This window comes from Leopardus geoffroyi, chromosome B2 (genome assembly GCF_018350155.1).
Source record: "Leopardus geoffroyi isolate Oge1 chromosome B2, O.geoffroyi_Oge1_pat1.0, whole genome shotgun sequence".
NCBI classification, from domain to species: Eukaryota; Metazoa; Chordata; class Mammalia; order Carnivora; family Felidae; genus Leopardus; species Leopardus geoffroyi.
This window is the reverse complement of record NC_059332.1, coordinates 150,532,034-150,555,341: the sequence shown is the minus strand read 5'-3', so window position 1 is coordinate 150,555,341 and position 23,308 is coordinate 150,532,034. Positions and strand designations below refer to the sequence as shown.

General features: G+C 47.6%; 1 protein-coding gene across 20 annotated transcripts in view; it reads right to left on the bottom strand.

The window, feature by feature from the left end:
• Positions 1–23,308, bottom strand: part of AFDN (afadin, adherens junction formation factor) — a 142,601-nt gene that overhangs the window by 31,213 nt on the left and 88,080 nt on the right. For all 20 annotated transcript variants that reach the window (XM_045500286.1, XM_045500284.1, XM_045500283.1 and 17 more), the window contains 5 exons: positions 16,797–17,062; positions 15,378–15,521; positions 13,706–13,904; positions 9,930–10,033; positions 7,539–7,625 (listed from right to left, as the gene is read on the bottom strand). In XM_045500286.1, the coding sequence (XP_045356242.1) occupies positions 7,539–7,625; positions 9,930–10,033; positions 13,706–13,904; positions 15,378–15,521; positions 16,797–17,062 (800 nt within the window). The remainder of the gene's footprint in view (positions 1–7,538; positions 7,626–9,929; positions 10,034–13,705; positions 13,905–15,377; positions 15,522–16,796; positions 17,063–23,308) is intronic.

Here is a 23,308-nt window from a genome sequence, read left to right as displayed (position 1 = left end):
TCTCTGCCCCTCCCCAACTCACACTCTGTCTCTCTCTAAAAAATAAACATTAAAAAAGAATTTTTCTAAAAGGGTCTTCTGGAAAGCAGTTATCTATTCCAAAGGTGTCAGGAATTATGAATTCCACGAGATCCAATTTTGGAATGAATGGAAGTACTGAGAAGTAATCTGTTGCTATCAGAAGCACATTTCCCCTTCCAAAGACACGGGAGGGAGCGAGGCGGCACAGCGCCTGGATGCTCCGGCTGGCCTCTGCCCTGCAGCCCCACCTGGGACTGCAGACAGGTAACTGAATGTGCACTAGCGGAGTCATGCCCGAGAGCAGCAACGAGCTAGAGGCCCCGTCCTCGGAGAAGCAGCGGAGATGACCTCACTCCCGTGTGATCTGAGCACCTACGCTTTTCGGGTGCACCCCGAGTCTGCCTCTTTTTCTTGTAGAATGGAAGGAAGGGGCTGGAGAGGGAGGGGGGACTCCCGAGGAAGACGAGGGCAGGGTGGAGGGAGGAGAGGCGACACAGGAGTGTCCTGGGACTCACTCGCGGAAAAGGGCAGAAGAGGAACAGCAGGGAGCTAACAAAAAGGCTCCCAAGGAGAACGACGGAGGCAGGAATGACGACCCCCCAGAACCGGACAGGACGGGCACCCACAGGTCAGCAGCTTACGTGTCGGAGAAGAGGCCGCAGGGAAGAGGCTGATGTGGGTCCGGCCAGCACACCTGCGGGAAGGCCCAGGGTGAGGCCCTCTCACCTCAGGCACAGAAACTCGGTTGGAGGAGCCCACGCCTCAAACGCTCAGTGGCAACCTGAGCGTGTGGGGGGTATGATATGAGTAACAGCATAAAAACATCATCACATCACAATCCAAAAACAAAACAAAACAAAACCAGGCTGCAGCAGAGGAAGGAAGGCATGCCGGTGTGGACTCAAGCCTATTGTTCCCAGAAATGGAGACGCAGTCTGGGCTCTCTGCTGAAGGTTCTAGAACAATAGTGGGCCGTGAGGACCCCAAGAGCCCGGCAGGACTGAAAACTCATTAGGACGTTCCGTAGGACGCTCTGCCCACACACTCCTTTCTCAGTGGCTGAAGCTGCTTTTTTCTCATCAGACAAGGAGTTCTGATTCATAAACTATTAAAATTCAGACTAGGGTTTTAAAAACACTGCAAAGTTCTCTCTTCTTGGTGGGAATTACCTTAATTCCGAAATGATCAGTTTTAAAACTCGTGCCCGATACAGCCTCAAGTACGTGGCTGGGTGCTCGGTGCTCCCCACCAGGTTTGGCAGCAAAGACGCGTCTACACTTGGTCTGTTACGCCAGGCTCCAGACCCAGCGTGTTTGCTGCTTACCCTCTCTCTGCACAGAAGACCAAAGGAACATATCACATCTACTCTCTCCCTCTTTACCAAATGAAGAAATGAACTAAACAGGAGATTCCTAGGTGGGCCCTCCTGATGGGCTGCAGGAGGTCCTTGGATCCCCCAAAACTGTGCAAAATGTGGTGTGTACGTGGGTGCACCAGGGCAAAGGTGCAGGGCTCCCCCTGAGGCCCTTCGGGTGGCCTGGGGACGAAAGCGGTGAGCCCAGTAGGCGAGCTCCTTGTGTCTGTATACCCCTCGTGCAGGGGGGCGTCCGGACTCCCAAGCCTTGGCTGAGAGCACGTGGGCGAGGCTGGGGCAGTGTGAACCTTCCTCCCACCCGGCTCTGCATCCTGTGGGCCACACACACACACAGCCCTGTGCACCCGGTGTCCTGCCATGTGAAACGGTTCTGCTTTAGAGTATTAACGTTTCGTGTTCCTATTATGTTAATGCTGTGATAGAATTCACTAATTCTGTTGATCCAAGATAGGAGCACTTAGACCGTTATTATAAAATAGGTAAAAAAGGTATTCTTGTACATGATTTACTCTTTCGCTTTTAGAACAAAAATATAAAATATTACTTCCAAATTCATGAACAGCAGCCATGCAGGGCACTGGTCATTTCATGTAACTTAACAGAAAATTATTCCTGGCATTTCCATGGAAGAAACTCCACAGTCACACTGCATACTTTGAGACTGACTTTAACAAGGAACCAAGAAATTCCTGACTTCATTTCTTTGATTAAGTCTCTCCCACGTGGTCACACTAAGGACATTAAAGAACATAGGAATGAAGGTCTCAAATTCTTCAAAGGACTAAATTGTAGTTCATAGCAGAATTCATTCTTCTAACAGTGAGGTGGTATATTAATAAACATTGTTTTCACCTTCTTCTTTAAGGCATAGTAATTTTGTGTTTTAAGCTAATTAAATAAGATTTTAAAACTTAAAATCCGTGTGTGTATGTGTATCGTCTAAAAGCAGACAACACCTTTAAAACACTATTCGATTCATCATTTTTAAATAAAATAAGATCTCCTATGTACCTTTAAAACTGTCATTTTTACGTTCACTTTTAGCAAACGTGGGTTTCAGAAAAAGCCTCCAGTAAAAACCACCTACTGTGGCCAAAAGAAGTTACACAGTGGATCCTCTTGTAACGTCCTCAGCAAATTACACAGCAGCAGCTTGCCATTATTTCAAGCAATTTTCACCATATTACAATCAGAATTAAATTTATATGGGTTTTTTTCTGGTACAAAAAGCACATAGAAACCTTGTATTTCTACGAACCTTAAGAATTTGCAACATTAAAATACAGAGCAACAAACCTCTGGGTGTGTAATTACAAGCTACGTTCACTGGTTGCCTCATGAGCAAGTTAATTACTGGCAGGTTTAAACAAGTTACAATGGAAGAAAACGCATTCTTGGAAGCATCACAGGTAAGACCTTGCACAAGAACATCCAATTCCACAACTGCACCCTGGAGAAACTCACCACCGATCCTGTTCTTCCGACAACAGAGAACCACATTCTGATCTCAGGACTACAGCAACTTCTCCAACAGAAAAAAGACACAACCGTCTGCTCCACTCCGCCTTCAACAGCAACCAACCCAGCTGGTCTTTCGAGACCCGGATCAGCACAGTTCTGAGCTGGACGTTAGGACACCGTATGGCATTTATCAACACGGACTGGAGCCAATGCCACATTCAGACTCTTACGTAACCAGTCAGCTCTGATTTTCGTTCACTTTGTACTTTATTAAACTTTAAAAAGAGCTAGAAAAATAAAGAGGGGATTGTTTGTATTTGACAAAATCCAAATTAAACAGGAAGCATCGTGCTGTCCCCCAGATGAGTAAGAAGGAGCACACTAAACTTCCCCAAAAGCAACGTTTGAAAAAAGTAAACTGCACACACATACTGTCCCAATCATCTGGATTTCATAAAACTGAACCACAATGTGGAAGGGGCGTCAGGGAGCTGAACATCAAAACATCGTCCAGGCTCACAGCAGCTAGCCACACGCTAATTAGGGAAAAAATCAAAAAAAGACTGGGCCAGATACAAAGACCACAACAGCTTACAGAGAAAACAAAATACACAGACACAAGTAGGAATTACTGGGGTAAAGCTAACCAGGGGGGCCCACAGGCCCTCGAGTGCAGAACGCAGAGCCGCAACGAGAGAACAAAATGACAGACGACAGCACTGGGTCAGATCTCCTCCGTGGCTCCTCTCGCTCGGTGCTGGCCTGCCTTGCACTTAAGATACATTCCTGAAATCTCGAAAACAAATCTGCTGGACCGCTGTAATTTACGCAGACCTGTGCCATGTGTCAGCGGCACCGTGGCACTTCAGCAAAGCCTGTAAACTCAATGACTCGTGATTTCTGTTGCCGAGCCTTCCTTTCCAAGTGAAGGCATTACAAAGAAGCTGGAGCAGGCAATCGGGCGCGCCTGGGATCCTCGAGGCTGCCGTCTCCTGGGACAAACAGGCGTCAAGGCCACATTCCCGCCTCCTACGGCGGCACGCTGGCCAGTCAGCTGACCAGGCTCCCAGAGCTCCGTCCTCTAGAGCGTCTGCGAGCCGACGTCCACATCGCTCTCTGGCTCCGGGTGCGTCCCCTACGCCCACATGCGACCAGCTGCTACGCGGCATGCTCACTCGCCCAGCCTCACAGGCACCCCCGACCTCTAACCTACCACCTTCGGGGCCGAACACCTGGCTCTCTCCCCACACCCCCACCCCTACCCCCAGCTCAATGGCTGAGGGCGAGCCACGGGGCGGCCAGGGCGTCTCCCTTTCACCTGCGAGAGCCGAGGCATCAACCGCAGGGACAGCTGTCGTTTAACAAGTCCTAGCACCCGTGACGCACTAGAGACACCATCCCTTTAGCACTGACCGAGACCAAGTGCCTGACCCCGTCTAGTGAACGTTCCACCTTTCTCCGAACCCCTTCGATGGCGACTTCTTTTCCCTGTGACAAGACACACGACTCCATCAAGACCTCGGGGGCTTTGTAAGTGTCAGTGGGACACAGCCCCACTCCCCCACCGACCACCACCCCACGCCAGCTCTCCTGCCCTGACGGGACCTCCACAGCTGCGGCACAGGCCACGCGGCCCACACGCCGTAGCGCCCGCGGGGGGACAACTCTGCTCTGCAAGAAGCGGCCTCACCTCCCCTGCCCCGGGTCCACCTGGGAAGGCGTGCCCCCCTCACTGTGCCCCGGCCACACGGCCGCGCCTCCGCTCACCGCCTCCCACCTGACCAGCACCTGCTCACCCTGGAGGCTGCAGCTCAGTAGGCGCTTCCTCAGGGAGGCCGTCCTCGACCTCTACTCTGCACTGGTGTTTAGACAGTCCATAAGCACCCTTGGATCAATACCGACCTCTGATGCCATCCGCTCATTTGTATTGTTTTGCCTCATCCCTCTAGTGATCGAGGGATCACTGATACAGGCTCGGTGGGAGAAGAAAATAGAGCCAGGAGCACGCTCCCCTTTATTAAATCTATTTTATAATCTGATGGATAAACCACCTTAGCGGTAAATCTGGAATCCTTTCGAGAAACTATTACTTTTCTTCTAGTTCTAAATTTATACTTTCACTGTGGAAAGTATTTAAAAAGACCAGAAACAAGAAGAGTGTTGAAATGCTAGGAATGCTGGAGAGAATGCCACCTTCCCAGTTTTGGAAAGGACCCCCCACCCCCACTGCCTGCTAAGTGAGGCGCTCTGCTTTCTGGCCCTGCTCCCAGAGGAGGGGACGCCTGTGGCTGCGGCAGGGGGAGAGGAAGGGGAAGAGAGTAGGTTTATTTCAGAAACCGGGTATCAGCCGGTCTGCTACAGACACGGCCCCGGCCATGCTCTCCTTGCTGGCTGTGGGTGGTAAAAAGGTTGATTTTTGATCTTTGATTTCTACCTAGCTTCTGTGTTCTTCCTATTCCCCAAGAAGCCCCAATTCTAGAATCCTATGTCCCAATTAGAAATACTAACACTGGTATTTTCCATCTACAAATCTCTTTTTTAAACGTCTTAGTACAGAAAATACCAACAACAAAAACCTAGAGTTCTAAAGATGAAAACGTGAAAATTACACTCTGTTTTCACACAAGAGGCACTCGACATTCTCTCTTGGAATAAATGTTACCCTAACAACTAACTACTGCTTTCCTACGAAGCTTCTTCCAATATTGGCGAAAATAACAGAAGACCTCATCTTAAGATTACTACTTACCTACCCCAAAGCTAAGTCCTGCATATTCCAAACTACGTGAGGCTAATGGGACTCAGTCACTGTGCTACACTGGTTTCTTACCACAAATGCTTTTGTAACGTCAAGGATTCCAGAGTCGTTTCTATTTTTACGGCAAAAGCACTTTGTACTGACCACGCGGAGAGAACAGCGTTTTGCCGTGCCTCCTCGCACGAACGCGAACACACACAGAACGCACAGACGCTCGGCAGAGGCGGCCAAGTGCAGGGGGCCACCAAGAAGACACGAGTGCAGCTGTGTGGCCAGCAGCCACGACGGTGGGCGCGGGCCGGGTGCAAGCTGCCGTCGGCACTGGTCCCGGCTCGGCAGCTCCGCGCAGAGACCTCCTCACAGGGCCTCACCCGTGCCCCCACTGCCTCACTGCGGTTCAGTCCTTTCGCCGCCCCGGTCTATTAAAGGGCTCCTCCTGACATTGAGAAGACCGTCCTCACTGCCACTGCCTGCCGTCTGACCCTGAGCAGGAACCGCTCCTTGGGGGAGAACCAGGGCGCCGGCACCCTCTCCCCGTCCCCTCCCCCGCAGGTGCAGGTAAGCGACGAGAGGCGCGACTGGGGCTTCGATGTGTCTCCCTGTCCTAACCACGCAAGAACGGGGGCTGGGGGCCAGCCAGGGAGAGGGCCGGGGGCGCCCGAAGTGGCCTCCCTGCGTAGATGATGCCCGTCCTGTCCACATGGCAGGGTGCCAGAGAGAGAGGATCAAAGCCACTTACATGTAAGACAGACTTAAATCTTCAGCAAACAGGCAGTTCTGTACTGAAAGATAATTTTTTAAGCCGGAAAAGACGGAGTCGCTGATAAATGGTAGCTCCTATCACCCCACAGATGAGTGTTTCAAATCCCAAGAGGAATATTTGAAAGAGGATTTATACACACCCCAGAAAATTCAAAGATTAAAGGTTTCCGGTATATCTGATTGCTGCAAGGTAATTTTTTATCCTAACACTTTTTTCCCCTCAAAATGGGCATCTGATTCAGTTGGGCAGCAAAGACAAAACAGTCCACATCTAAGGGTGACCCCATGTAAGCCGGTGCTTCGGAACCAGACCGCTGTGCTCCACACAGCACCTTCCATGCACGCCCAGCGGGCGGGCGCTCGCCTCGGCCGGCTGACTGCCAGCTGGAATCCCCCGTGGCCCCCCGTCCCCCTATCGGTCCTTACACCACAGCCCTGCGCGACACGGCATCCTGAGACGCCAGCTCCGTCACGCCCCTTTCATCTCTCTTTGGGGACAAGACACAGTGCGGAGACCTCGCTCGTCAATCAAGAATCTCGACCCCCCGACTCCCAAAGCTCGGGGCTCTCCCTGGCAGTGTGGGGGCAGGTCCCCAGCCCCCAGGCCCGGTTTGTTCCATCCCTGCCTGTTCCCAGTGCGTCCCCTACTCCTCCCTTCCCGGTACTCGCTACGCGGCGGGAAGGCTTCCCTCCTGATGCCCCACGCGGGCAGCCGCACCTGCCGGAACGACGGGCAGCCCGGGCTGAGGGCACCTGGGCACGGGAACCAGAAGTCTCTCATGTGCCTCTGGCCCCGCTCTGACCATGTGCGAGACCCATCTCCCATTTCAAACCCAGGAATCCCCCTCCTCCCACACCGGGGCTCTCTTGCCTGTCGCGGCGCATCACGTTTTGACTCAGTCTGCTCCTCGGGAGCACCGGCCGCCCCACGTCGAGGTCGCACACCCTCCAGCCCCGGCTTAAACTGACAGCAGGCCAGCCCTCGGTTAAAGGAGCCTGAGCACGGCGGTCCCGGCCGCAGAAACAGCCCAGAAACAGGACCGCACACGCACCCGGCCCACGGGCGGGGAACGACGCCCCCGCGTCCCGCCGTGGCCAACAGCTGATTCAAGGTCTCAGGAATGTGGTGTGCCAACTTGCACGGTGCCAACTCCGTCCTACCTTTGCCGCGACAATGCTGAGGCCCATTCCGTTTTGCTTTTTGAGAGTCACAGTGATTATTTCAGGTTCTTTCCGCAGAGGCTGAGCCTGAAGAATAAAAACAAAGAAAGGTGTGTCTTACGGCCGAAATGAAGTGTTTCTAGGCTCGCCACCTCCTGACCCACGCAGTGATCCTACGCACCGGGGCGCACAGGACAGAGGCAGGGGGCAGGGAGCGGGAAGAAGACCAGTCAAGGAGCACAGATGCCCTTCGTGCGTGAAGCCAGTACAGTAAGTGTCCATATTCGTGTCAATACCTTGAAGATGAATCTAGTCACACACGCTACTTAAACGTGTTGCGAGAGCCTAATTCCTCCAACAAAACTAAACTTCCATCGCTACCAGATTAGAAAAACCCAAGCCTAGAGACAATACCAAGTTTTCACTTTATTACCTTGCAAAGTAAACTACTAGGTGTTTTTTAAAGAAGCAATTTAGACTCCTTTTACACCATCTACGGGGAGGTCAGCAAACAACTGCTGCCACCAAGCGTCCCCGTCTCTCGGGAAGATACGGCTGTCATTTTATCTTAGCAAACACACAACCACCACACAATGCCGCGGCAGTGCCCACAGTGCTGGGTCACTACGTTGGGTAACAGACCCGAAGGAGCTAAGTCGCGGCTCGATGAGACACGCGGATCATTTCAAGATCCGTAACCGAAGGAGAACGGGGAATTACCCACTGCAGTTACGTCATACACAAGTCGCACCTCACACGGAGGATAAACAGGGCTGAAGAAGAAAATCACCAGCACATACACACTAAGGGAGAATTTAATCAATTAAGTACACTAAGTACAAAGGCACACTGCCAACAAGTGGTAATTGCATATGGCTTCTAATTTAGGACCAAGGTCAGTGAGAGAACAGTTTAAGGAAAATAAACAATGGGTGACGTTACAATTTTTTTTTTTTAGATGAAGACCTGGAATCTCCCGAGGGGTCTTGGAACAAACCAGAAAGTTGAGGAATCCCTGATCTCATCTACCAAGGTACTTCTTTCCTGTAAAATCTGGGAACTGTAACTGCTGTTGCGTGGGACTCGGCCACCAGCTGGCAGGGTGGACGCGAGTATGAGAAGCACGTGCGTGGTGCCAGCAGTTAGCGCCCAGCTATCTGGCCTAACCGGGCGACTATCAACTAAGTCACGCGCTGGAGATATGCACTCAAATCTGAAGTAGGCTACTATGCCATGATAAAAAGTCCCTTTGAATTCAAAACACAAAAGACACAAAACACTATCTTACGTTAAGTATTACCACCTTACGGAAATCTACGTTTTCTTAGAAATTATATATAAAATGGGCAAAACGTTTGGACTGACTACTGATTAATAGCTGGGATAGTATAACGAAGTCCCGTGGCTGTTTTCACACGGCAGAATCTCTAAATCTTGGCTCGGGCACACGGGGCCTACTCCATGCCTTCTGGGGACAGGCGGGCAGTGAATAAATGGCCACATCTCATCACAGGTAATGCCCTCGCGCCCTACCCACAGGAATCTTGACAAAGTATGGTTACGTTTGTTGTTCCTTTGAACCCTGAAGTGGTTTAAAAGATGAAAATGGCAATTATAGCAAAATATTTAAACTGAGCAACTCAACAAAAGTTCAAGGAGGCAAGATTTCATTTGTTTCTATTTTTTCTGCACTCGTATGTTAATGAAGGACATGTCAGTCCATGTCACGTTCTCAGGCATGGAAAAACATTCTTTGTTGTCTAAAACTCCTTGTAGGGAGCAAAGGAGAATCTTCCATAAAATGTATGAAGCTAACAAATATGGGGATTGACTACTCTTTCAAAAGATGCAAAATGTTAAGTGATGTGACACAAACTTAATACAGGGTAGAACCAACTATAAGGAGAAAATATTTTTACCAAAGAAAAATATTCCCTAATAAAATTCATTAAGGCTATTGTATTAATATGTGTTTAAAAACACGTATTAACAGTAAGACTGGTATAGCTGTGAGCAGAAATATTTTTTAATTTTAAAAGTATCATTTGTTTATGGAAAAAAGTGTATAAACATGGCATGGGAAAAATATACATAAATCATAGTTTCAGATTTTTAGATAAAATTGGTACTTAAAGGTGTTTTTTAGGGCCCCCTGACTGGCTCAGTCAGTGGAACGTGTGACTCTTGATCTTGGGGTTGTGAGTTCAAGCTCCACATTGGGTGTACAGAGTACTTAAAAATAAAATCTTAAAAAAAAAAATGATTAAAAAAAATTTTTTTTTTATCACAACAACACTCTCTACAATCAAGGAACGGGTTTGCATTCCATTTTCGAATCATAGGGAATACAGGCCGGTCTCTATCCCGCCCATCACCCTTCACAATACTTGCCAGCTCTGTGTTCTCACGCAGAAGATGGCTCTCATAATCTGCACCTTCAAAATATATCGTCCAAGTACCTGGTGAACGTGCATGAGGAATTAACCTGCAAAACCCTAAGGAGAAAACAAGCAAATTATAAAACTGAAAAGTAAAGCATGTCAAAACAATCTTCGAGGGGCACCTGGATGGCTCAGTTGGTTAAGTCCGACTTCAGCTCAGGTCGTGATCTCGCGATCTGTAAGTTCGAGCCCCGCGTTGGGCTCTGTGCTCACAGCTCAGAGTCTGGAACCTGCTTCAGATTCTGTGTCTCCTCCCTCTCTCTTTGCCCCTCCCCTGCTCTCTCTCAAAAATAAACATTAAAAAAAAATTAAAGAAAAAACAAAAACAATCTTCAAGAAGGGAAGCAACATTAAGCATCAAATACTTAGTATCTAGTAACAGCATTTACTTTTCTTACTCTACACCTTTATTCCCTCTCAAAATGGTCTTATCAGATAGTTAAAATCATTATTTTTTGGTCTAACGGATCAACATCAAGACGAAAAGTGAAACTGGTCTCCCCTCCTGCCCCCCCCCCCCCATTTATTTCCAAAGAACTTTTCTCCTTACTTCTTGGAGAAATGACTGAATTATGCTGTCCCTCCTTCCTTGCTGACCTGTGTGTGCTCCTGTGTGTGGGCGATGCCCTGCACAGCGGGACCAGGGACAATGCTAATGCAGGTGTTTGCCCGTAGTCAGGCGGTATGGTGATGGCCAGGGTGTCATGTGACCTGTGTGGTGGTTCTGCAGGAGGATGGGCCCCTACTCATTCATTACCCTTTGTCCCAATTTCCTTACTAGTTACCTAAAGCTCTTACGAATAAATCTTAGAATCATTTTGTAATGTTTTAAGGAAAATCTTTGGTATTCCCATCACGAACAAACGATATCTTTACAAAAGTAAGCCTTTCAATTTATGTCATTCTTCATTGAGATCTTATTCTGTGTTTCCCAGAAATTTCTTGACAAAGTCGTATCACACAGGCCTTGCACAGTTCTTAAATTCTCTCCACGGCAGTGTCATTATTATTAGCAGTTAGCAGCTCTGAAGAGCACCCCCCCCCGCCCAAACAGCTCTTCAGCGGCCCTCCCGGCCCCAGGGCGCCCTGAGGACCCAGGACTGGGCAGAGTCCCAGTAGGTGCTGGCGGGCCCTCTCCCACACTAGGATTCCACCAGTAAGGAAAGTATGGCTATCTGGGGGCACTTAGGACATTTTTTTGCGGTAAAGGGAAAAGGAGACGTCACAATTACTTGGTTAAGATAAAGATATAAACGTATAGTCTTTTTTTGTCGTTAAATCACTGTTTCAATCCAGTTTCATTCAAATAAAACCTGCGACTTCTCTCTCTCCTGCTTTAGGGAATTGTAATACTCATGTAATCGATTAGCACACTTTTGAAATTAACAGTTTTCATCATTTTCTTATTTTTTCAAACATCAGGGCTCCACAACAAGGCTGGGTCATACGTCGAGCGGACACTTTCTGCTGCCTCAGCTTAAGGATCGCATCTCAGCTCAGGTGTGAGTCCGAGCTGTTTTACAGCCTTCTCTCACAGAACTGCACGATTCGACAAAACAGAAGGAATGTACACTGAGAGGGCACAGTAGTTCTTTATCTGGCTTACAAAGAATTAAGCTTGAAGAATCAAAAACACTGATGTCCTAAAAGAAAACACCCAGTTCTTTGTAAGTCTTTTAAAGGCATCTGTGTAATAGGCTGTGTTACCGTCTAACACATACGAAATGATGTGGGGATGCCAAGACCATGATGAAATATCACCTATGTCCTGAAATCAATCATGCAAGGGAGCCTCAGGAAAAGGCACGAGGTGCACTTCACCATCAAGGCAAGACCGGAGTCTTCCCAGCTTGGCAAACCTCTCTAGGGCACGTACCCCAACACTGACAGCTGTGCACACACCACAAATTACACGTACGCGTCCGAAGAATGCTAGTAGATCAGTCTTCCCTCGTGCTCGTTCTCAAGGAATTAATGAGAAGCGGGGCTTGTTGAGCCCTGGGCGCCCAGCAGCCCACCGCTAGGTGCTGAGGGGTACGCGGAGCCTGACCCCGGACAGACGTATTCACACGCCAACCAAGAGAACCCTAACCAAGAGAACACAGAAGCCCTTGTGGAAAAGTGGCTTCAGTGCAAGGGGGAGGCTGAGTTTTCTTGACAAAGGGTTGCCTGATGCGGATTTAAAGTAACGAGCAGCAGCAGCAGCAGCAGCAGCAGGGAGCAAGGCACAGGGGCGTCCGCGGGGCCGTATGACATGAGGTTCAACGCTGACAACGAGGTCGAGAACTAAGACCATGTGGAGGTGGCTTATCGTGCTTGGCCACTGGCGTGCTTGATCCTGGAGGTGGCGGGGCCGAGCTGGGGGCAGGAGAGCCAGCAAGCCCAGCGCTGACGGGCCGGCCGGCCGCGGAGGGCCGCAGGGAGGAGGAGGTCTGGGAAGGCGCCCGTCATCACCTCCCCGGTGTGTGAGGTGCTGAGGAAACACGGCTGATGGGTGTGGTGCCAGAGACCAGCTCAGCCCTAGTCTGCCGGGACGTGGGGTCCCCCTGACAGGAGCCGTGGCCCCAAGAGTCCCAATCTCGACCGCAGCTTTCTTAGACGCATGCTGCGGCCCGGACCCCCTTCTTCCCTGCTCACACAGGCTCCGTGCCTGCCCCTTCATCCTTCCCACGAGGTTCCTTCAAGCGGCACAGGCCGCCTCGCCTCCGCCTCCCCGAGCCCACGGTCACCATCCCTGGGGGGGAGGGGGGGCTCCAGCCACATTTGCTGGGGGATGTAGAAGCATGTAACCCTTCCGTTACAAGCAGCAGCCTTTGTGAAGTGAAAAAATTTTAAACCGTCAAGATCTTTAAAAACATGAGAATCTATGTATTGTAGCAAGTGGAATATTCGGTGAAATTACAAATCACGCTACATTTATATACTGATGGACATAAAACCTTAACTTTGCTATTAGTGTTTTTGTTTAAACAAACTCCTGAATTTTGAATCTATATTTCTATTCATCTGAGCTCTGCGGTACAAAATAAGGCAGCAGACTGGGACTGCAACTTGGCCTAATTTAAAAGTTCATGCTTCAGGTCTAAGTGTGGTATTTTTATCCACATGCACCAACAATACGTAAAAAGGCACAGGATCAAACCAGGGACGCACGCTGCCCGGAGACGAGACAGGCTGGAGCCTGGCCAACAAGCACGTGGCAGGTCCCCGCGGGCACTGGGCACGGTGACGGCAGCGGCCACACCGGAGGCTCACTCTGCCACTGAGCGCCTGCTCGGTCCTCACGACAATCCCACGAGGGGCACGCCATCCATGTGTCCGTTTCACAGAGGGGAAGTCACAGGTGACGAGGTTGAGGTCACGCCTCAGACCGTCCGATTCTAGACCCGGTGCCGGCCCGACACGTCTGCCGTGTCACCCCCCAGGGACGATTCCGTTCCAGGCCCACAAGAAACCAAGGGAGGAGCAACCAAAGGCCCTTCCTCCCAGCCCAGCAGACGTGTGGCCGTGACACCGAGCGTGCACAGCAAGTGCCCTTGGTGGCTGCACGTTTCTGACCCCTCGTCGCCGTGGAGCGCTCACTCCCGAGCCCCAGAACACAGCCTTCTCGGAAAGCACGGGGTGGTGCACGATGCGGGGGACTGCACGCGAGGACGCGGCACGACCAGTTCTCACTTGGACCCGGGCCGCGCGGTGCAGACCGCAGGCGCAGCAAAGGCGACTCACCTCTCTGGCACAGAGGGTCCAGAAATTCTTGTAAACCATTGGGAACGTTCCTGACGACGTCACAAGAATAGCCGTCTTCCGGCAAAAGAAAAGGCAGCTGCAGATCAGGGTCCTCTTCCAGCTGCACCTCCCGCCCATCACTGCGTGCCAGCTCGTCGGCCGTGTTTTCGGCCACGGCCACGACGTTCTCTATCAGGTCCTGGGGGGGAAAGGAAGGCCCGAGTTAAGAAGACACGCCACAGGTGCAGCGGGCTAACCGTTCAAAGAAGTTCTGTCGCTCGCGCGGCTACACGCTCCGGCAGGGCTGCGGAGGGAGGGTGAACGTATCGATTTGCGCACCACCAGTTCGCAGAGCAATGGAACGCTGACGGGGTACGCGCTTTTAACATGTGAACAGAAAATGTTTGTTCCCCTTTTCAAGGGTAATCATTTTCTCCTTGCAATTTTTTCATATCTACTTGCTAACAGTCCAATTTTTTCAGAATGTTTAATGACAGGAAAGGCTCACACAAGGGTGAGTGTGAACGGGATAAAACCACGCACTCGCAGCCGACAGAGGGAAGGTCCCAGCCCCTCACTAGGCAGCTCCGTGGACAAGTGCACCGGCTCATGGAGCGGAGGCCTCCCCATAGAAGCCGCCCCCCCCCCCCCGCGCCCAGGATCAGCCTCCTGGGCCCGTGCCGCCACAGACGCGACGCGCCTGTCTTCTCTGGAACCCGGACAGGTGGTGGCGCACTGTTATCCGCAGCCACTTGTCCCCTGTGAACGGGGTGGCTGCACCGCACTCCCACGTGCCGTGTGTTGGCCGGCACCTGTGGATTTCCCACCCTGGGCTACTCTGTTCGAGTCCTTCCTTGGCATCAACCCAGTCCCACAGGTGGATGCGTCCCCCCCAAGAACTGCCCTTCTCAGGAGGCCTGGGGCGAGCAGACAGGGTTCAGCTGTGACCACAGCACCTGCCGTCTTCCTCTCTCTATAAACAGGGCCGTGGTGCACACGAGGGGCCAGGCTTCTACCAAGAGGCACGGATGCCAAAACGGGGTTCTTACCAGCCGACCTCCACACAGGTCGGGGAGGCCCCTGGGCCGCTTGCTGTCGGCAGCCCGTGGGGGGATGTGACGTGGGGCTTTGCGCCCCCTCAGAGGTCACAGTGGTGAGCCCGTGAGCCAGGGTGACGTCTCACCTCCCTCTCCTCTGTCCTTTCAACGAAGTCTTTCCAAGAACCTAATTCCCTGAATTAAATCCCTCCCTACTTTAAATGCTCGTGGAGTTTCTATTTTGTTTTTTTAACATTTATTTTATTTATTTTGAAAGCAAGAGCGAGTGGGGCAGGGGCAGAGAGGGAGGGGGGGAGAGGGAGAGAGAGAATCCCAAGCAGGCTCCACACTGTCAGTGCAGAGCCCAACACAGGGCTCGAACCCACCAACCGTGAGATCATGACCTGAGCCGAAATCCAGAGGAACACTTAACGGGCTGAGCCAGCCAGGCGCCCCTAGTTTCTACTTCTTGTACTAAACCCTAACAGCTAAACCAACAAAAATGATCTTATGAGATGATTAAGCATATTAGCTTATTTGTTAAAGAAAAAAGATAACTATTAAAAGCCCCCTAACTGGAATTTCCCTACACGAACGTGTGTCGTGCCATGTGGCTAACATGGCGCCTCACTCACCGTGGGGATAAAGGGCTCATCGGGCGCACAGTGGTAATTCTGTAGCAAGGCCTGCAGCTGCAGTGAATTTAACTTAAAGCAGGTGCTGTTGATATTTGGGGTGTCCTCAGGAGCGTATTTATCCATGGTGAGCAAAGTGGTCGCCTGGTTGGAAGAGTAACAGGAGATACGATTCAGGAATAGTTCACAACCGTTCCCCTGTACGTAATGCTTAAAACAGTAAGAACCGGCTAATTTCATTTTGAAACGCGGAATCTTTTTAAGTAAACACACTTCTATTGACATTGAACTGAGCTGAAAAACATGGCCTGGTAAGGGTTTAGATAGCCTCATAATTTTCCTAAACATATATACATTTATATTTTACTAAAATACAGAAACGTAAATGACATTCAATTCTTTGTTCACAAAACTTTTAAAAAATTCTGAGAAACTTAAAAGTTTACGTAACTAGTCCGATGACCAATTACTGGGGTCTGAATGAAGTTTCCCTGTAATGACCTTTCCCACAAGCAGCTCCCGCCATGCGAGGAGGGTAGCAGCCTCCTTTGGTACTAAATTACCTTAAAAGAGATTCAGAAATTGAGAAAAAATACAGAATTATACTCTGTGATAATAAAAGTCATGGGTTTGAGGTTGTGGATCCTCGTTCCCGGTCGTTGGCCGTGCAAGGGCTCCTGGAGAACGAGTCGGGCTCGCACTGTCGTGTGCACCTTGGTCCCCTTCTCCTCCTCGTGCTCCTGTCCTTTGGGAGGTGGGAACTGCCGAGCACTACGCTCAGACCCTTCTCTTTATCTTCCGTACGTCTACTGTGGGTTTTTGCTTTGTGCTCTCTCAGCTCCACGTGACGAAGAGCAAATTATTACCCAGTTTTTGGCTGGAATCCACCTTTCAGGAAGGACTTTTATGAAATACACCTACTGGTCTCAGTAAAAAGAACCTCTGAACGACATCTATGCTACTGGTTACAACCTGTTATGGGCTGAACTGTGGCCCCTAAAGTTCATATGCTGCAGTCCTCACCCCGTTACGTCAGAATGGAGCCTTACTTGGAGATGGGGTCATGGTGGAAGGAAGTGAGGGCGGCAGGTCTAACGCGACTGGTGTCCTTACGAACAGTGCACATCTGAGACACACACTCACAGAGGGAAAACACCCTGAAGATGAAGGCAGAGAACCACTTTGCCGACACCTTGGTCTTGGACTTCTGGCCTCGGCAACCGTGAGACCGTGTCTGTGGTCTAAGCACCGAGCTTGGGGTACCCTGTTACGGCGACCCAGACACACCAGTACAGCACGTGAAAAACCCCAACGGGGGCTATGGAGGCCGTGCCGAACCCAAGTTCTCACCCCGCACTGAATGAGAGACACTCGTAACGACGTCCATGAACCTGCGCGAGGAGACTCGGTTCAGCCCACCTGCACTATCCGGCTCAGGTGACAGTCGGCCGCCAGCTCTAATCCCTGCTTCTCTGCCCAGGCTTCCACGTGCCCCAGCTGCTGGCGGATGATCGCCCCCCAATAGTGAGAGCACAGTCCCGACTCGGGGTCGGTCACCAATCTGTTGAAGAGCCACATGTTGATGAAGTGGAAGAGCTGAGAGAAAAGCTGGATGGTCAGAGCAGCATTGACCCTGCAGCGCCTCAGCAGCGCCATCGCTCCCGTGAGCGTGTGCAAGACGTCATCTGTGCAGAGATACGGGATGAAAAGACGAGTCTGTGAATCAACGGTGCACTTGAGAAGACAGCGATTATGGTAATAATACCAATTTAGTCATGTTGAAGATACCAATCTATTCAAACAGGAAGGAGTCACACCCACACAGGTGTTAACTACACTTAAGTTCACCCTAAGAGACTTTTTGAAAAACAGTCACATATAACACCCTGTGCTCATGCCAACAAGTGCCCTCCTCGATGCCCATCACCCATCTAGCCCATCCTGCCCACCCACCTCCACTCCAGCAACCCTCAGTCTGTTCTGTGTTTAAGAGTCTAATTTGTCTCCTTCTCTGGTTGTATCTTATTTTGCCTTCCCTTCCCCTATGTTCATCTGTTGTTTCTTAAATTCCACGAGGGAAATCATATTTGTCTTTCACTGACTTATTCTGCGTAGCATAATACACTCTAGTTCCATCCACGTTGTTGCAAGTAGCAAGACATCATTCTTTGTCATCACCGAGTAATATTCCATTGTATACAGATACCACATCATTTTTTTATTAATTTTTTTTAACGTTTATTTATTTTTGAGACAGGGAGAGACAGAGCATGAACTGGGGGGGGGGGGGCGGTCAGAGAGAGGGAGACACAGAATCTGAAACAGGCTCCAGGCTCTGAGCTGTCAGCACAGAGCCCGACGCGGGGCTCGAACTCACGGACCGCGAGATCATGACCTGAGCCGAAGTCAGCCGCTTAACCGACTGAGCCACCCAGGCGCCCCGAGATACCACATCATCTTTATCCATTCCTCAGTTGATGGCAATTTAGGCTCTTTCCATACTTTGGTTATTGTTGATAGCACTGCTATAAACATTGGGGTGCATGGGCCCCTTCGAATCAGCATTTTTGTGTCCTTTGGATAAATACCTAGTAGTGCAATTGCTGGGTTATAGGGTAGTTCTATTTTTAATTTTTCGAGGAAGCTCCACACTGTTTTCCAGAGTGCCACACCAGTGTGCATTCCCACCAACAGTGCAAAAGGGTTCCCCTTTCTCCACATCCTTGCCAGCATCTGTTGTTGCCTGAGTTGTTAATATTAGCCATTCTGACAGATGTGAGGTGGTATCTCACTGTGGTTTTGGTTTGTATTTCCCTGATGATGAGTGAGGTTGAACATGTTTTCATGGGTCTGTTAGCCACCTGGAGGTCTTCTTTGGAAAAGTGTCTGTTCATGTCTTTTGCCCATTTCGTCACTGATTAGTTTTTTGGGGGGGCGGTGTTGAGTTTAAGTTCTTTACAGATTTTGGATACTAACCTTTTATCCAATATGTCATTTGCAAATATGTTCTCCTATTCTGTAGGCTACCTTTTAGTTTTGTTGATTGTTTCCTTTGTGGTGCAGAAGCTTTTTCTCTTGATGACATCCCTATAGTTCACTTTTGCTTTTTCCCATGTCTCTGGAGACATGTCAAGTAAGTTGCCTGCAGGCGAAGTCAAAGAGGTTGTTGCCTGTTTTCTCCTCTAGGATTCTGATGGTTTCTGGTCTTAATTTTAGGTCTTTCACCCATTTTGAGCTTTTGTGTATGGTGCAAGACAGTGGTCCCGGTTCATTCTTTCGCAGGTTGCTGTCCAGTTTTCCCAACACCATTTGCTGAAGAAAGTCTTTTTTTCCCACTGAATATTCTTTATTGCTTTAAGATTATCTGGCCATATGTTTGTGGGTCCATTTCTAGATTCTCTACTCTGTTCCATTGAACTGTGTGTCTGTTTTTGTGCCAGTACCACATTGTCTTCATGATTAAAGCTTTGTAATACAGGTTGAAGTCCGCAACCGTGATGCCTATAGCTTTGGTTTTGACTATTCGGGGTCTTTTCTGGTTTCATACAAATTTTGGAATTGTTTATTCTAGCTCTGTGAAGAATGCTGTTGTTATTTTGATAGGGATTGCACTGAATATATAGATTGCTTTGGGTAGTATCAACATTTTAACAACGTTTGTTCTTCCAATCCATGAGCATGGAATGTTTTTCCATTTGTGTCCTCGATTTCTTTTATAAGCTCTCTGTAGTTTTCAGTGCATAGATCTTTTACCTCTTTGGTTAAGTTTATTCTTAGGTATTTTATGGGTTTTGATACAATTGTAAATGGGATCAATTCCTTGATTCTCTTTCTGCTGCTTCATCATTGGTGTATAGAAATGCAACAGATCTCTGTATGCTGATATTACACACTGCAACTTTGCTGAATTCATGTATCAGTTCCAGCAGTTTTTTGGTGGAGTCTTTGGGTTTTTCACAGAGTATCATGTCTTCTGCAAAGAGTAAGTTTGATTTCTTCCTTGCCAATTCGAACCCCTTTTCTTTTTGTTGTCTGATTGCTGAGGCAAGGACTTCCAACACTGTGCTGAATAATAGTGGTGGGAGTGGACATTGTTGTTGTGCTCCTGACCTTAGGGGGAAAGCTCTGTTTTTGCCCCATGAGGATATTAGCTGTGGGTCTTCCATATGAGGCCTTTATGATCTTGAGGTGTGTTCCTTCTATCCCTTTGACAGTTTTTTTTTTTTATCAAGAAAGAATGCTGTATTTTGTCAAATGCTTTCTCTGTATCTATTAAGAGGATCCTGTGGTTCTTATCCTTTATTAATGTGATGTATCACATTGATTAATTTGTGGATATTAAACCAGCCTTGCAGCCCAGGAATAAATCCCACTTGCTCATGGTGAATAATTCTTTTTATGTGTTGTTGGATTTGGTTTGCTAGTATCTTGTATGAGAATTTTTGCATCTGTGTTCATGAGGGAAATTGGTCTGTAGTTCTTTTTAGTGGGGTATCTGTCTGCTGTTGGAATCAAGGCAATGTTGGACTCATAGAATGAGTTTGGAAGTTTTCCTTCTGTTTCTGATTTTTGGAATAGTTTCAAAAGAATAGGTGTTAAGTCTTCTTTAAATGATAGAATTACCCTGGAAAACCACCTGGCCCTGGACTGTTGTTTGTTGGGAGTTTTGATTACTGATTCTATTTCTTTAATGGTCATGGATCTGCTCAAACTTTCTATTTCTTCCTGTTTCAGTTTTGGTAGTTTATATGTTTCTAGGAACTTGTCCATTTCTTCCAGATTGCCCAATTTGTTGGCATACAATTGCTCACAATGTTCTCTTATCATTGTGTTTTTGTGGTGTAGGTTGTGATCTCTCCTCTTTCATTCGTGATTTTATTTATTTGCATCCTTTACTTTTCTGATAAATCTGGATACGGTTTATCAATTTTGTTACTTCTTTCAAAGAATCAGCTCCTGGTTTCATTGATCTGTTCTACTGTTCTGATTTCAAGATAGCTGATTTTTGCTCTAATCTTTATTTTGCTTCTTCAGCTGGTTTTAGGCTTTGCCATTCTTTTTCCAGCTCTTTTAAGTGTAAGGTTAGGTTGTGTATTTGAGACATTTCTTCCTTCTTTAGGAAGGCCTGGATTGCTATATATTTCCCTCTTATGACAGCCTTCGAGGTTGAGTTTTCATTTTCATTGGCTTCCATCACTTTTTAATTTCCACTTTAATTTCTTGGTTAACCCATTCATTCTTTAGTAGGAGATTCTTTAATCTCCCAAGTATTTGTGGTCTTTCCAATTTTTTTCTTGTGGTTGATTTCTAGTTTCATAGTGTTGTGGTGTGAAAACATTCAAGGTATGATCTCAATCTTTTGGTACTTATTGAGGGCTGATTTGTGACCAGTATGTGATCTCTTCTGGAGAATGTTCCATGTGTACTCAAGAAGAATGTGTAGAATGAAATGCTGCTTTAGGATGATGTGTTCTGAATAGATCTGTTAAGTCCATCTGGTCAAGTCATTCAAAGCCATCATTTCCTTGTTGATTTTCTGCTTAATCTGTCCTTGCTGTAAGTGGCGTTCTGAAGTCCCCTATTATTATGGTATTATTGTCAATGAATTTATGTTCATGATGCATTGATATATATATTTGGGTGCTTCCAACTTGGGCACATATTTACAATTGTTAGATCTTCTTGATAGATAGACTCTTTAGTTATAATGCCCTTGTTCATCTCGTTACAATCTTTGTTGTAAAATCTAGTTTGTCTGATATAAAAATGGCTACTCTGGCTTTCTTTTGACAACCATTAGCATGACAGATGGTTCTCCATCCCCTTACTTTCAAATCTGCAAGTGCCGTAAGATCTAAAATAAGTCTTGTAGGCAGCATACAGATAGGCCTTTTCTTATCCTTTCTGATATCCTAGGCCTTTTGGAGTATTTAGTCCATTTACATTTAGAGTGATTGAAATATACGAATTTAGTGCCATGTAGTGCTGCCTGTAGAGCTAGGTGTTTCTGATGATGTTCTCTGGTCCTTTCTAGTCTTTGTTGCTTTTGGTCTTTTGTCTTTTCTCCAAATAGTCCCCCTTAATATTTCCTGCAGGGCTGGACAGTGGTCACAAATTCCTTTAGTTTTTGTCTAGAAAACTCTTTCTCCTATTCTGAATGACAGCCTTGATGGATATAAAACTCTTGGCTGCATATTTTTCGGATTCAGCACGTTGAATATATCCTGCCACTCTTTTCTGGCTTGCCAAGTATCTGTGGACAGATATGCTGTGAACCTGATTTGTCTTCCCCTGTAGGTTAAGGACCTTTTTTTTCCCCTTGCTGCTTTCATAATTCTTTCCTTGTCTGGGTATATTGTGAATTTGACCATGATCTACCTTGGTGATGGTTTGTTTGTGGTGAACCTAATGGGAGTTCTCCATGCTTACTGGATCCCCAGGTTAGGGAAGTTTACAGCTATAATTTGCTCACATAGACCTTCTGACCTTTTTTCTGTCTCTTCATCTTCTGAGACCTCTAGGATTCAAATGTTATTTCTTTTGAATAAGTTGTTAAGTTCTCTAAGTCTTATATCGTCATCTTTTGCATTTCCCTTTTTTTCTGCTTCATTATTTTCCATAATTTTTGTTATTTTCCACAATTTCATCTTCTACCTCACTGATTCGCTGCTCTGCTTCGTCTATCCTTGCCATTGTGGCATCCATTCAAGATTGCATCTCGGTTATAGCATTTTTAATTTCAGCCTGACTAGATTTTAGTTTTTTTATCTGAGAAAGGGATTCTCTGGTGTCTTCTATGTTGTTTTTCAACCGCAGTTAGTATTCTTATAATCGTGGTTTTAAATTCTAGTTCAGACATCTTGTATCTATGTTGATTAAGTCCCTGGCTGTCATTTCTTCCTGTTCTTTCTTTTGGGGTGAATTCTTCCATCTTTGTCATTTTGCAAGAAGAAAAAAATTAACTATAAAATAAAAATTCAAAACAAAACAAAAATCAAATAAAGGAAGCTATATCCTAAGTGTGTTTCAGTCTGCTTATTGAAAGAAGCTTTATGGAAGAGAGAAAAAAGAGGAAAGAAAAAAAAAGTAAAAAAGTCAGGAAATTAAAAGAAATTTTAAAATCGTAAAAGAAAATAAAAACAGATTGAAAAAATTTTAAAAATAAAAAAGAATTTGCTCTTTCTGTACCCAAGAGGACAAAAAGAATGAGGAAAAAAAAAGATTTAAACAAAAACAGAAGCAAAGAAAACAAATAAGTGAGCCATCAAACAATGAAAACCAAGTGAAGTTACATCCAGTTTCCCCTAGAACTGAAACTGTGAAGCCCTCTATGATCTGTACACTAAGCAGATGGAGGGACTTGTGCTGGTCTTCTGGGGGATGTGCTTGGTTGGCACGTGTGATGGCTCCATTCTCCACTAGATGCCACTGCTTAGCTTAGCTTCTGGGGTGGATCAGGAACGGTGGAAATGACTTCACCCAGCTCCTAGTCTCTGGTGCAGGAATCTCGCACTCTCACCAACCTGCAATCAAGTACGCCTCCTTTGTCTCAGGCCTCTGTCCACTTCCTGCCTCTACCCTGTCAGTGTCCAAGCCGTCCCTTCCAAAGTTTCATCAGGCAGCACCTCCCTCCAGAGTTTCATCTCAGATGGGATTGTGTTTCAAAACTCCATACTTCACCAAAATCTACAAAGAGCTCACCAAACTCCACACCCGAAAAACAAATAACCAAGTGAAGAAATGGGCAGAAAACATGAATAGACACTTCTCTAAAGAAGACATCCAGATGGCCAACAGGCACATGAAAAGATGCTCAATGTCACTCCTCATCAGGGAAATACAAATCAAAACCACACTCAGGCATCACTTCACGCCAGTCAGAGTGGCCAAAATGAACAAATCAGGAGACTATAGATGCTGGCGAGGATGTG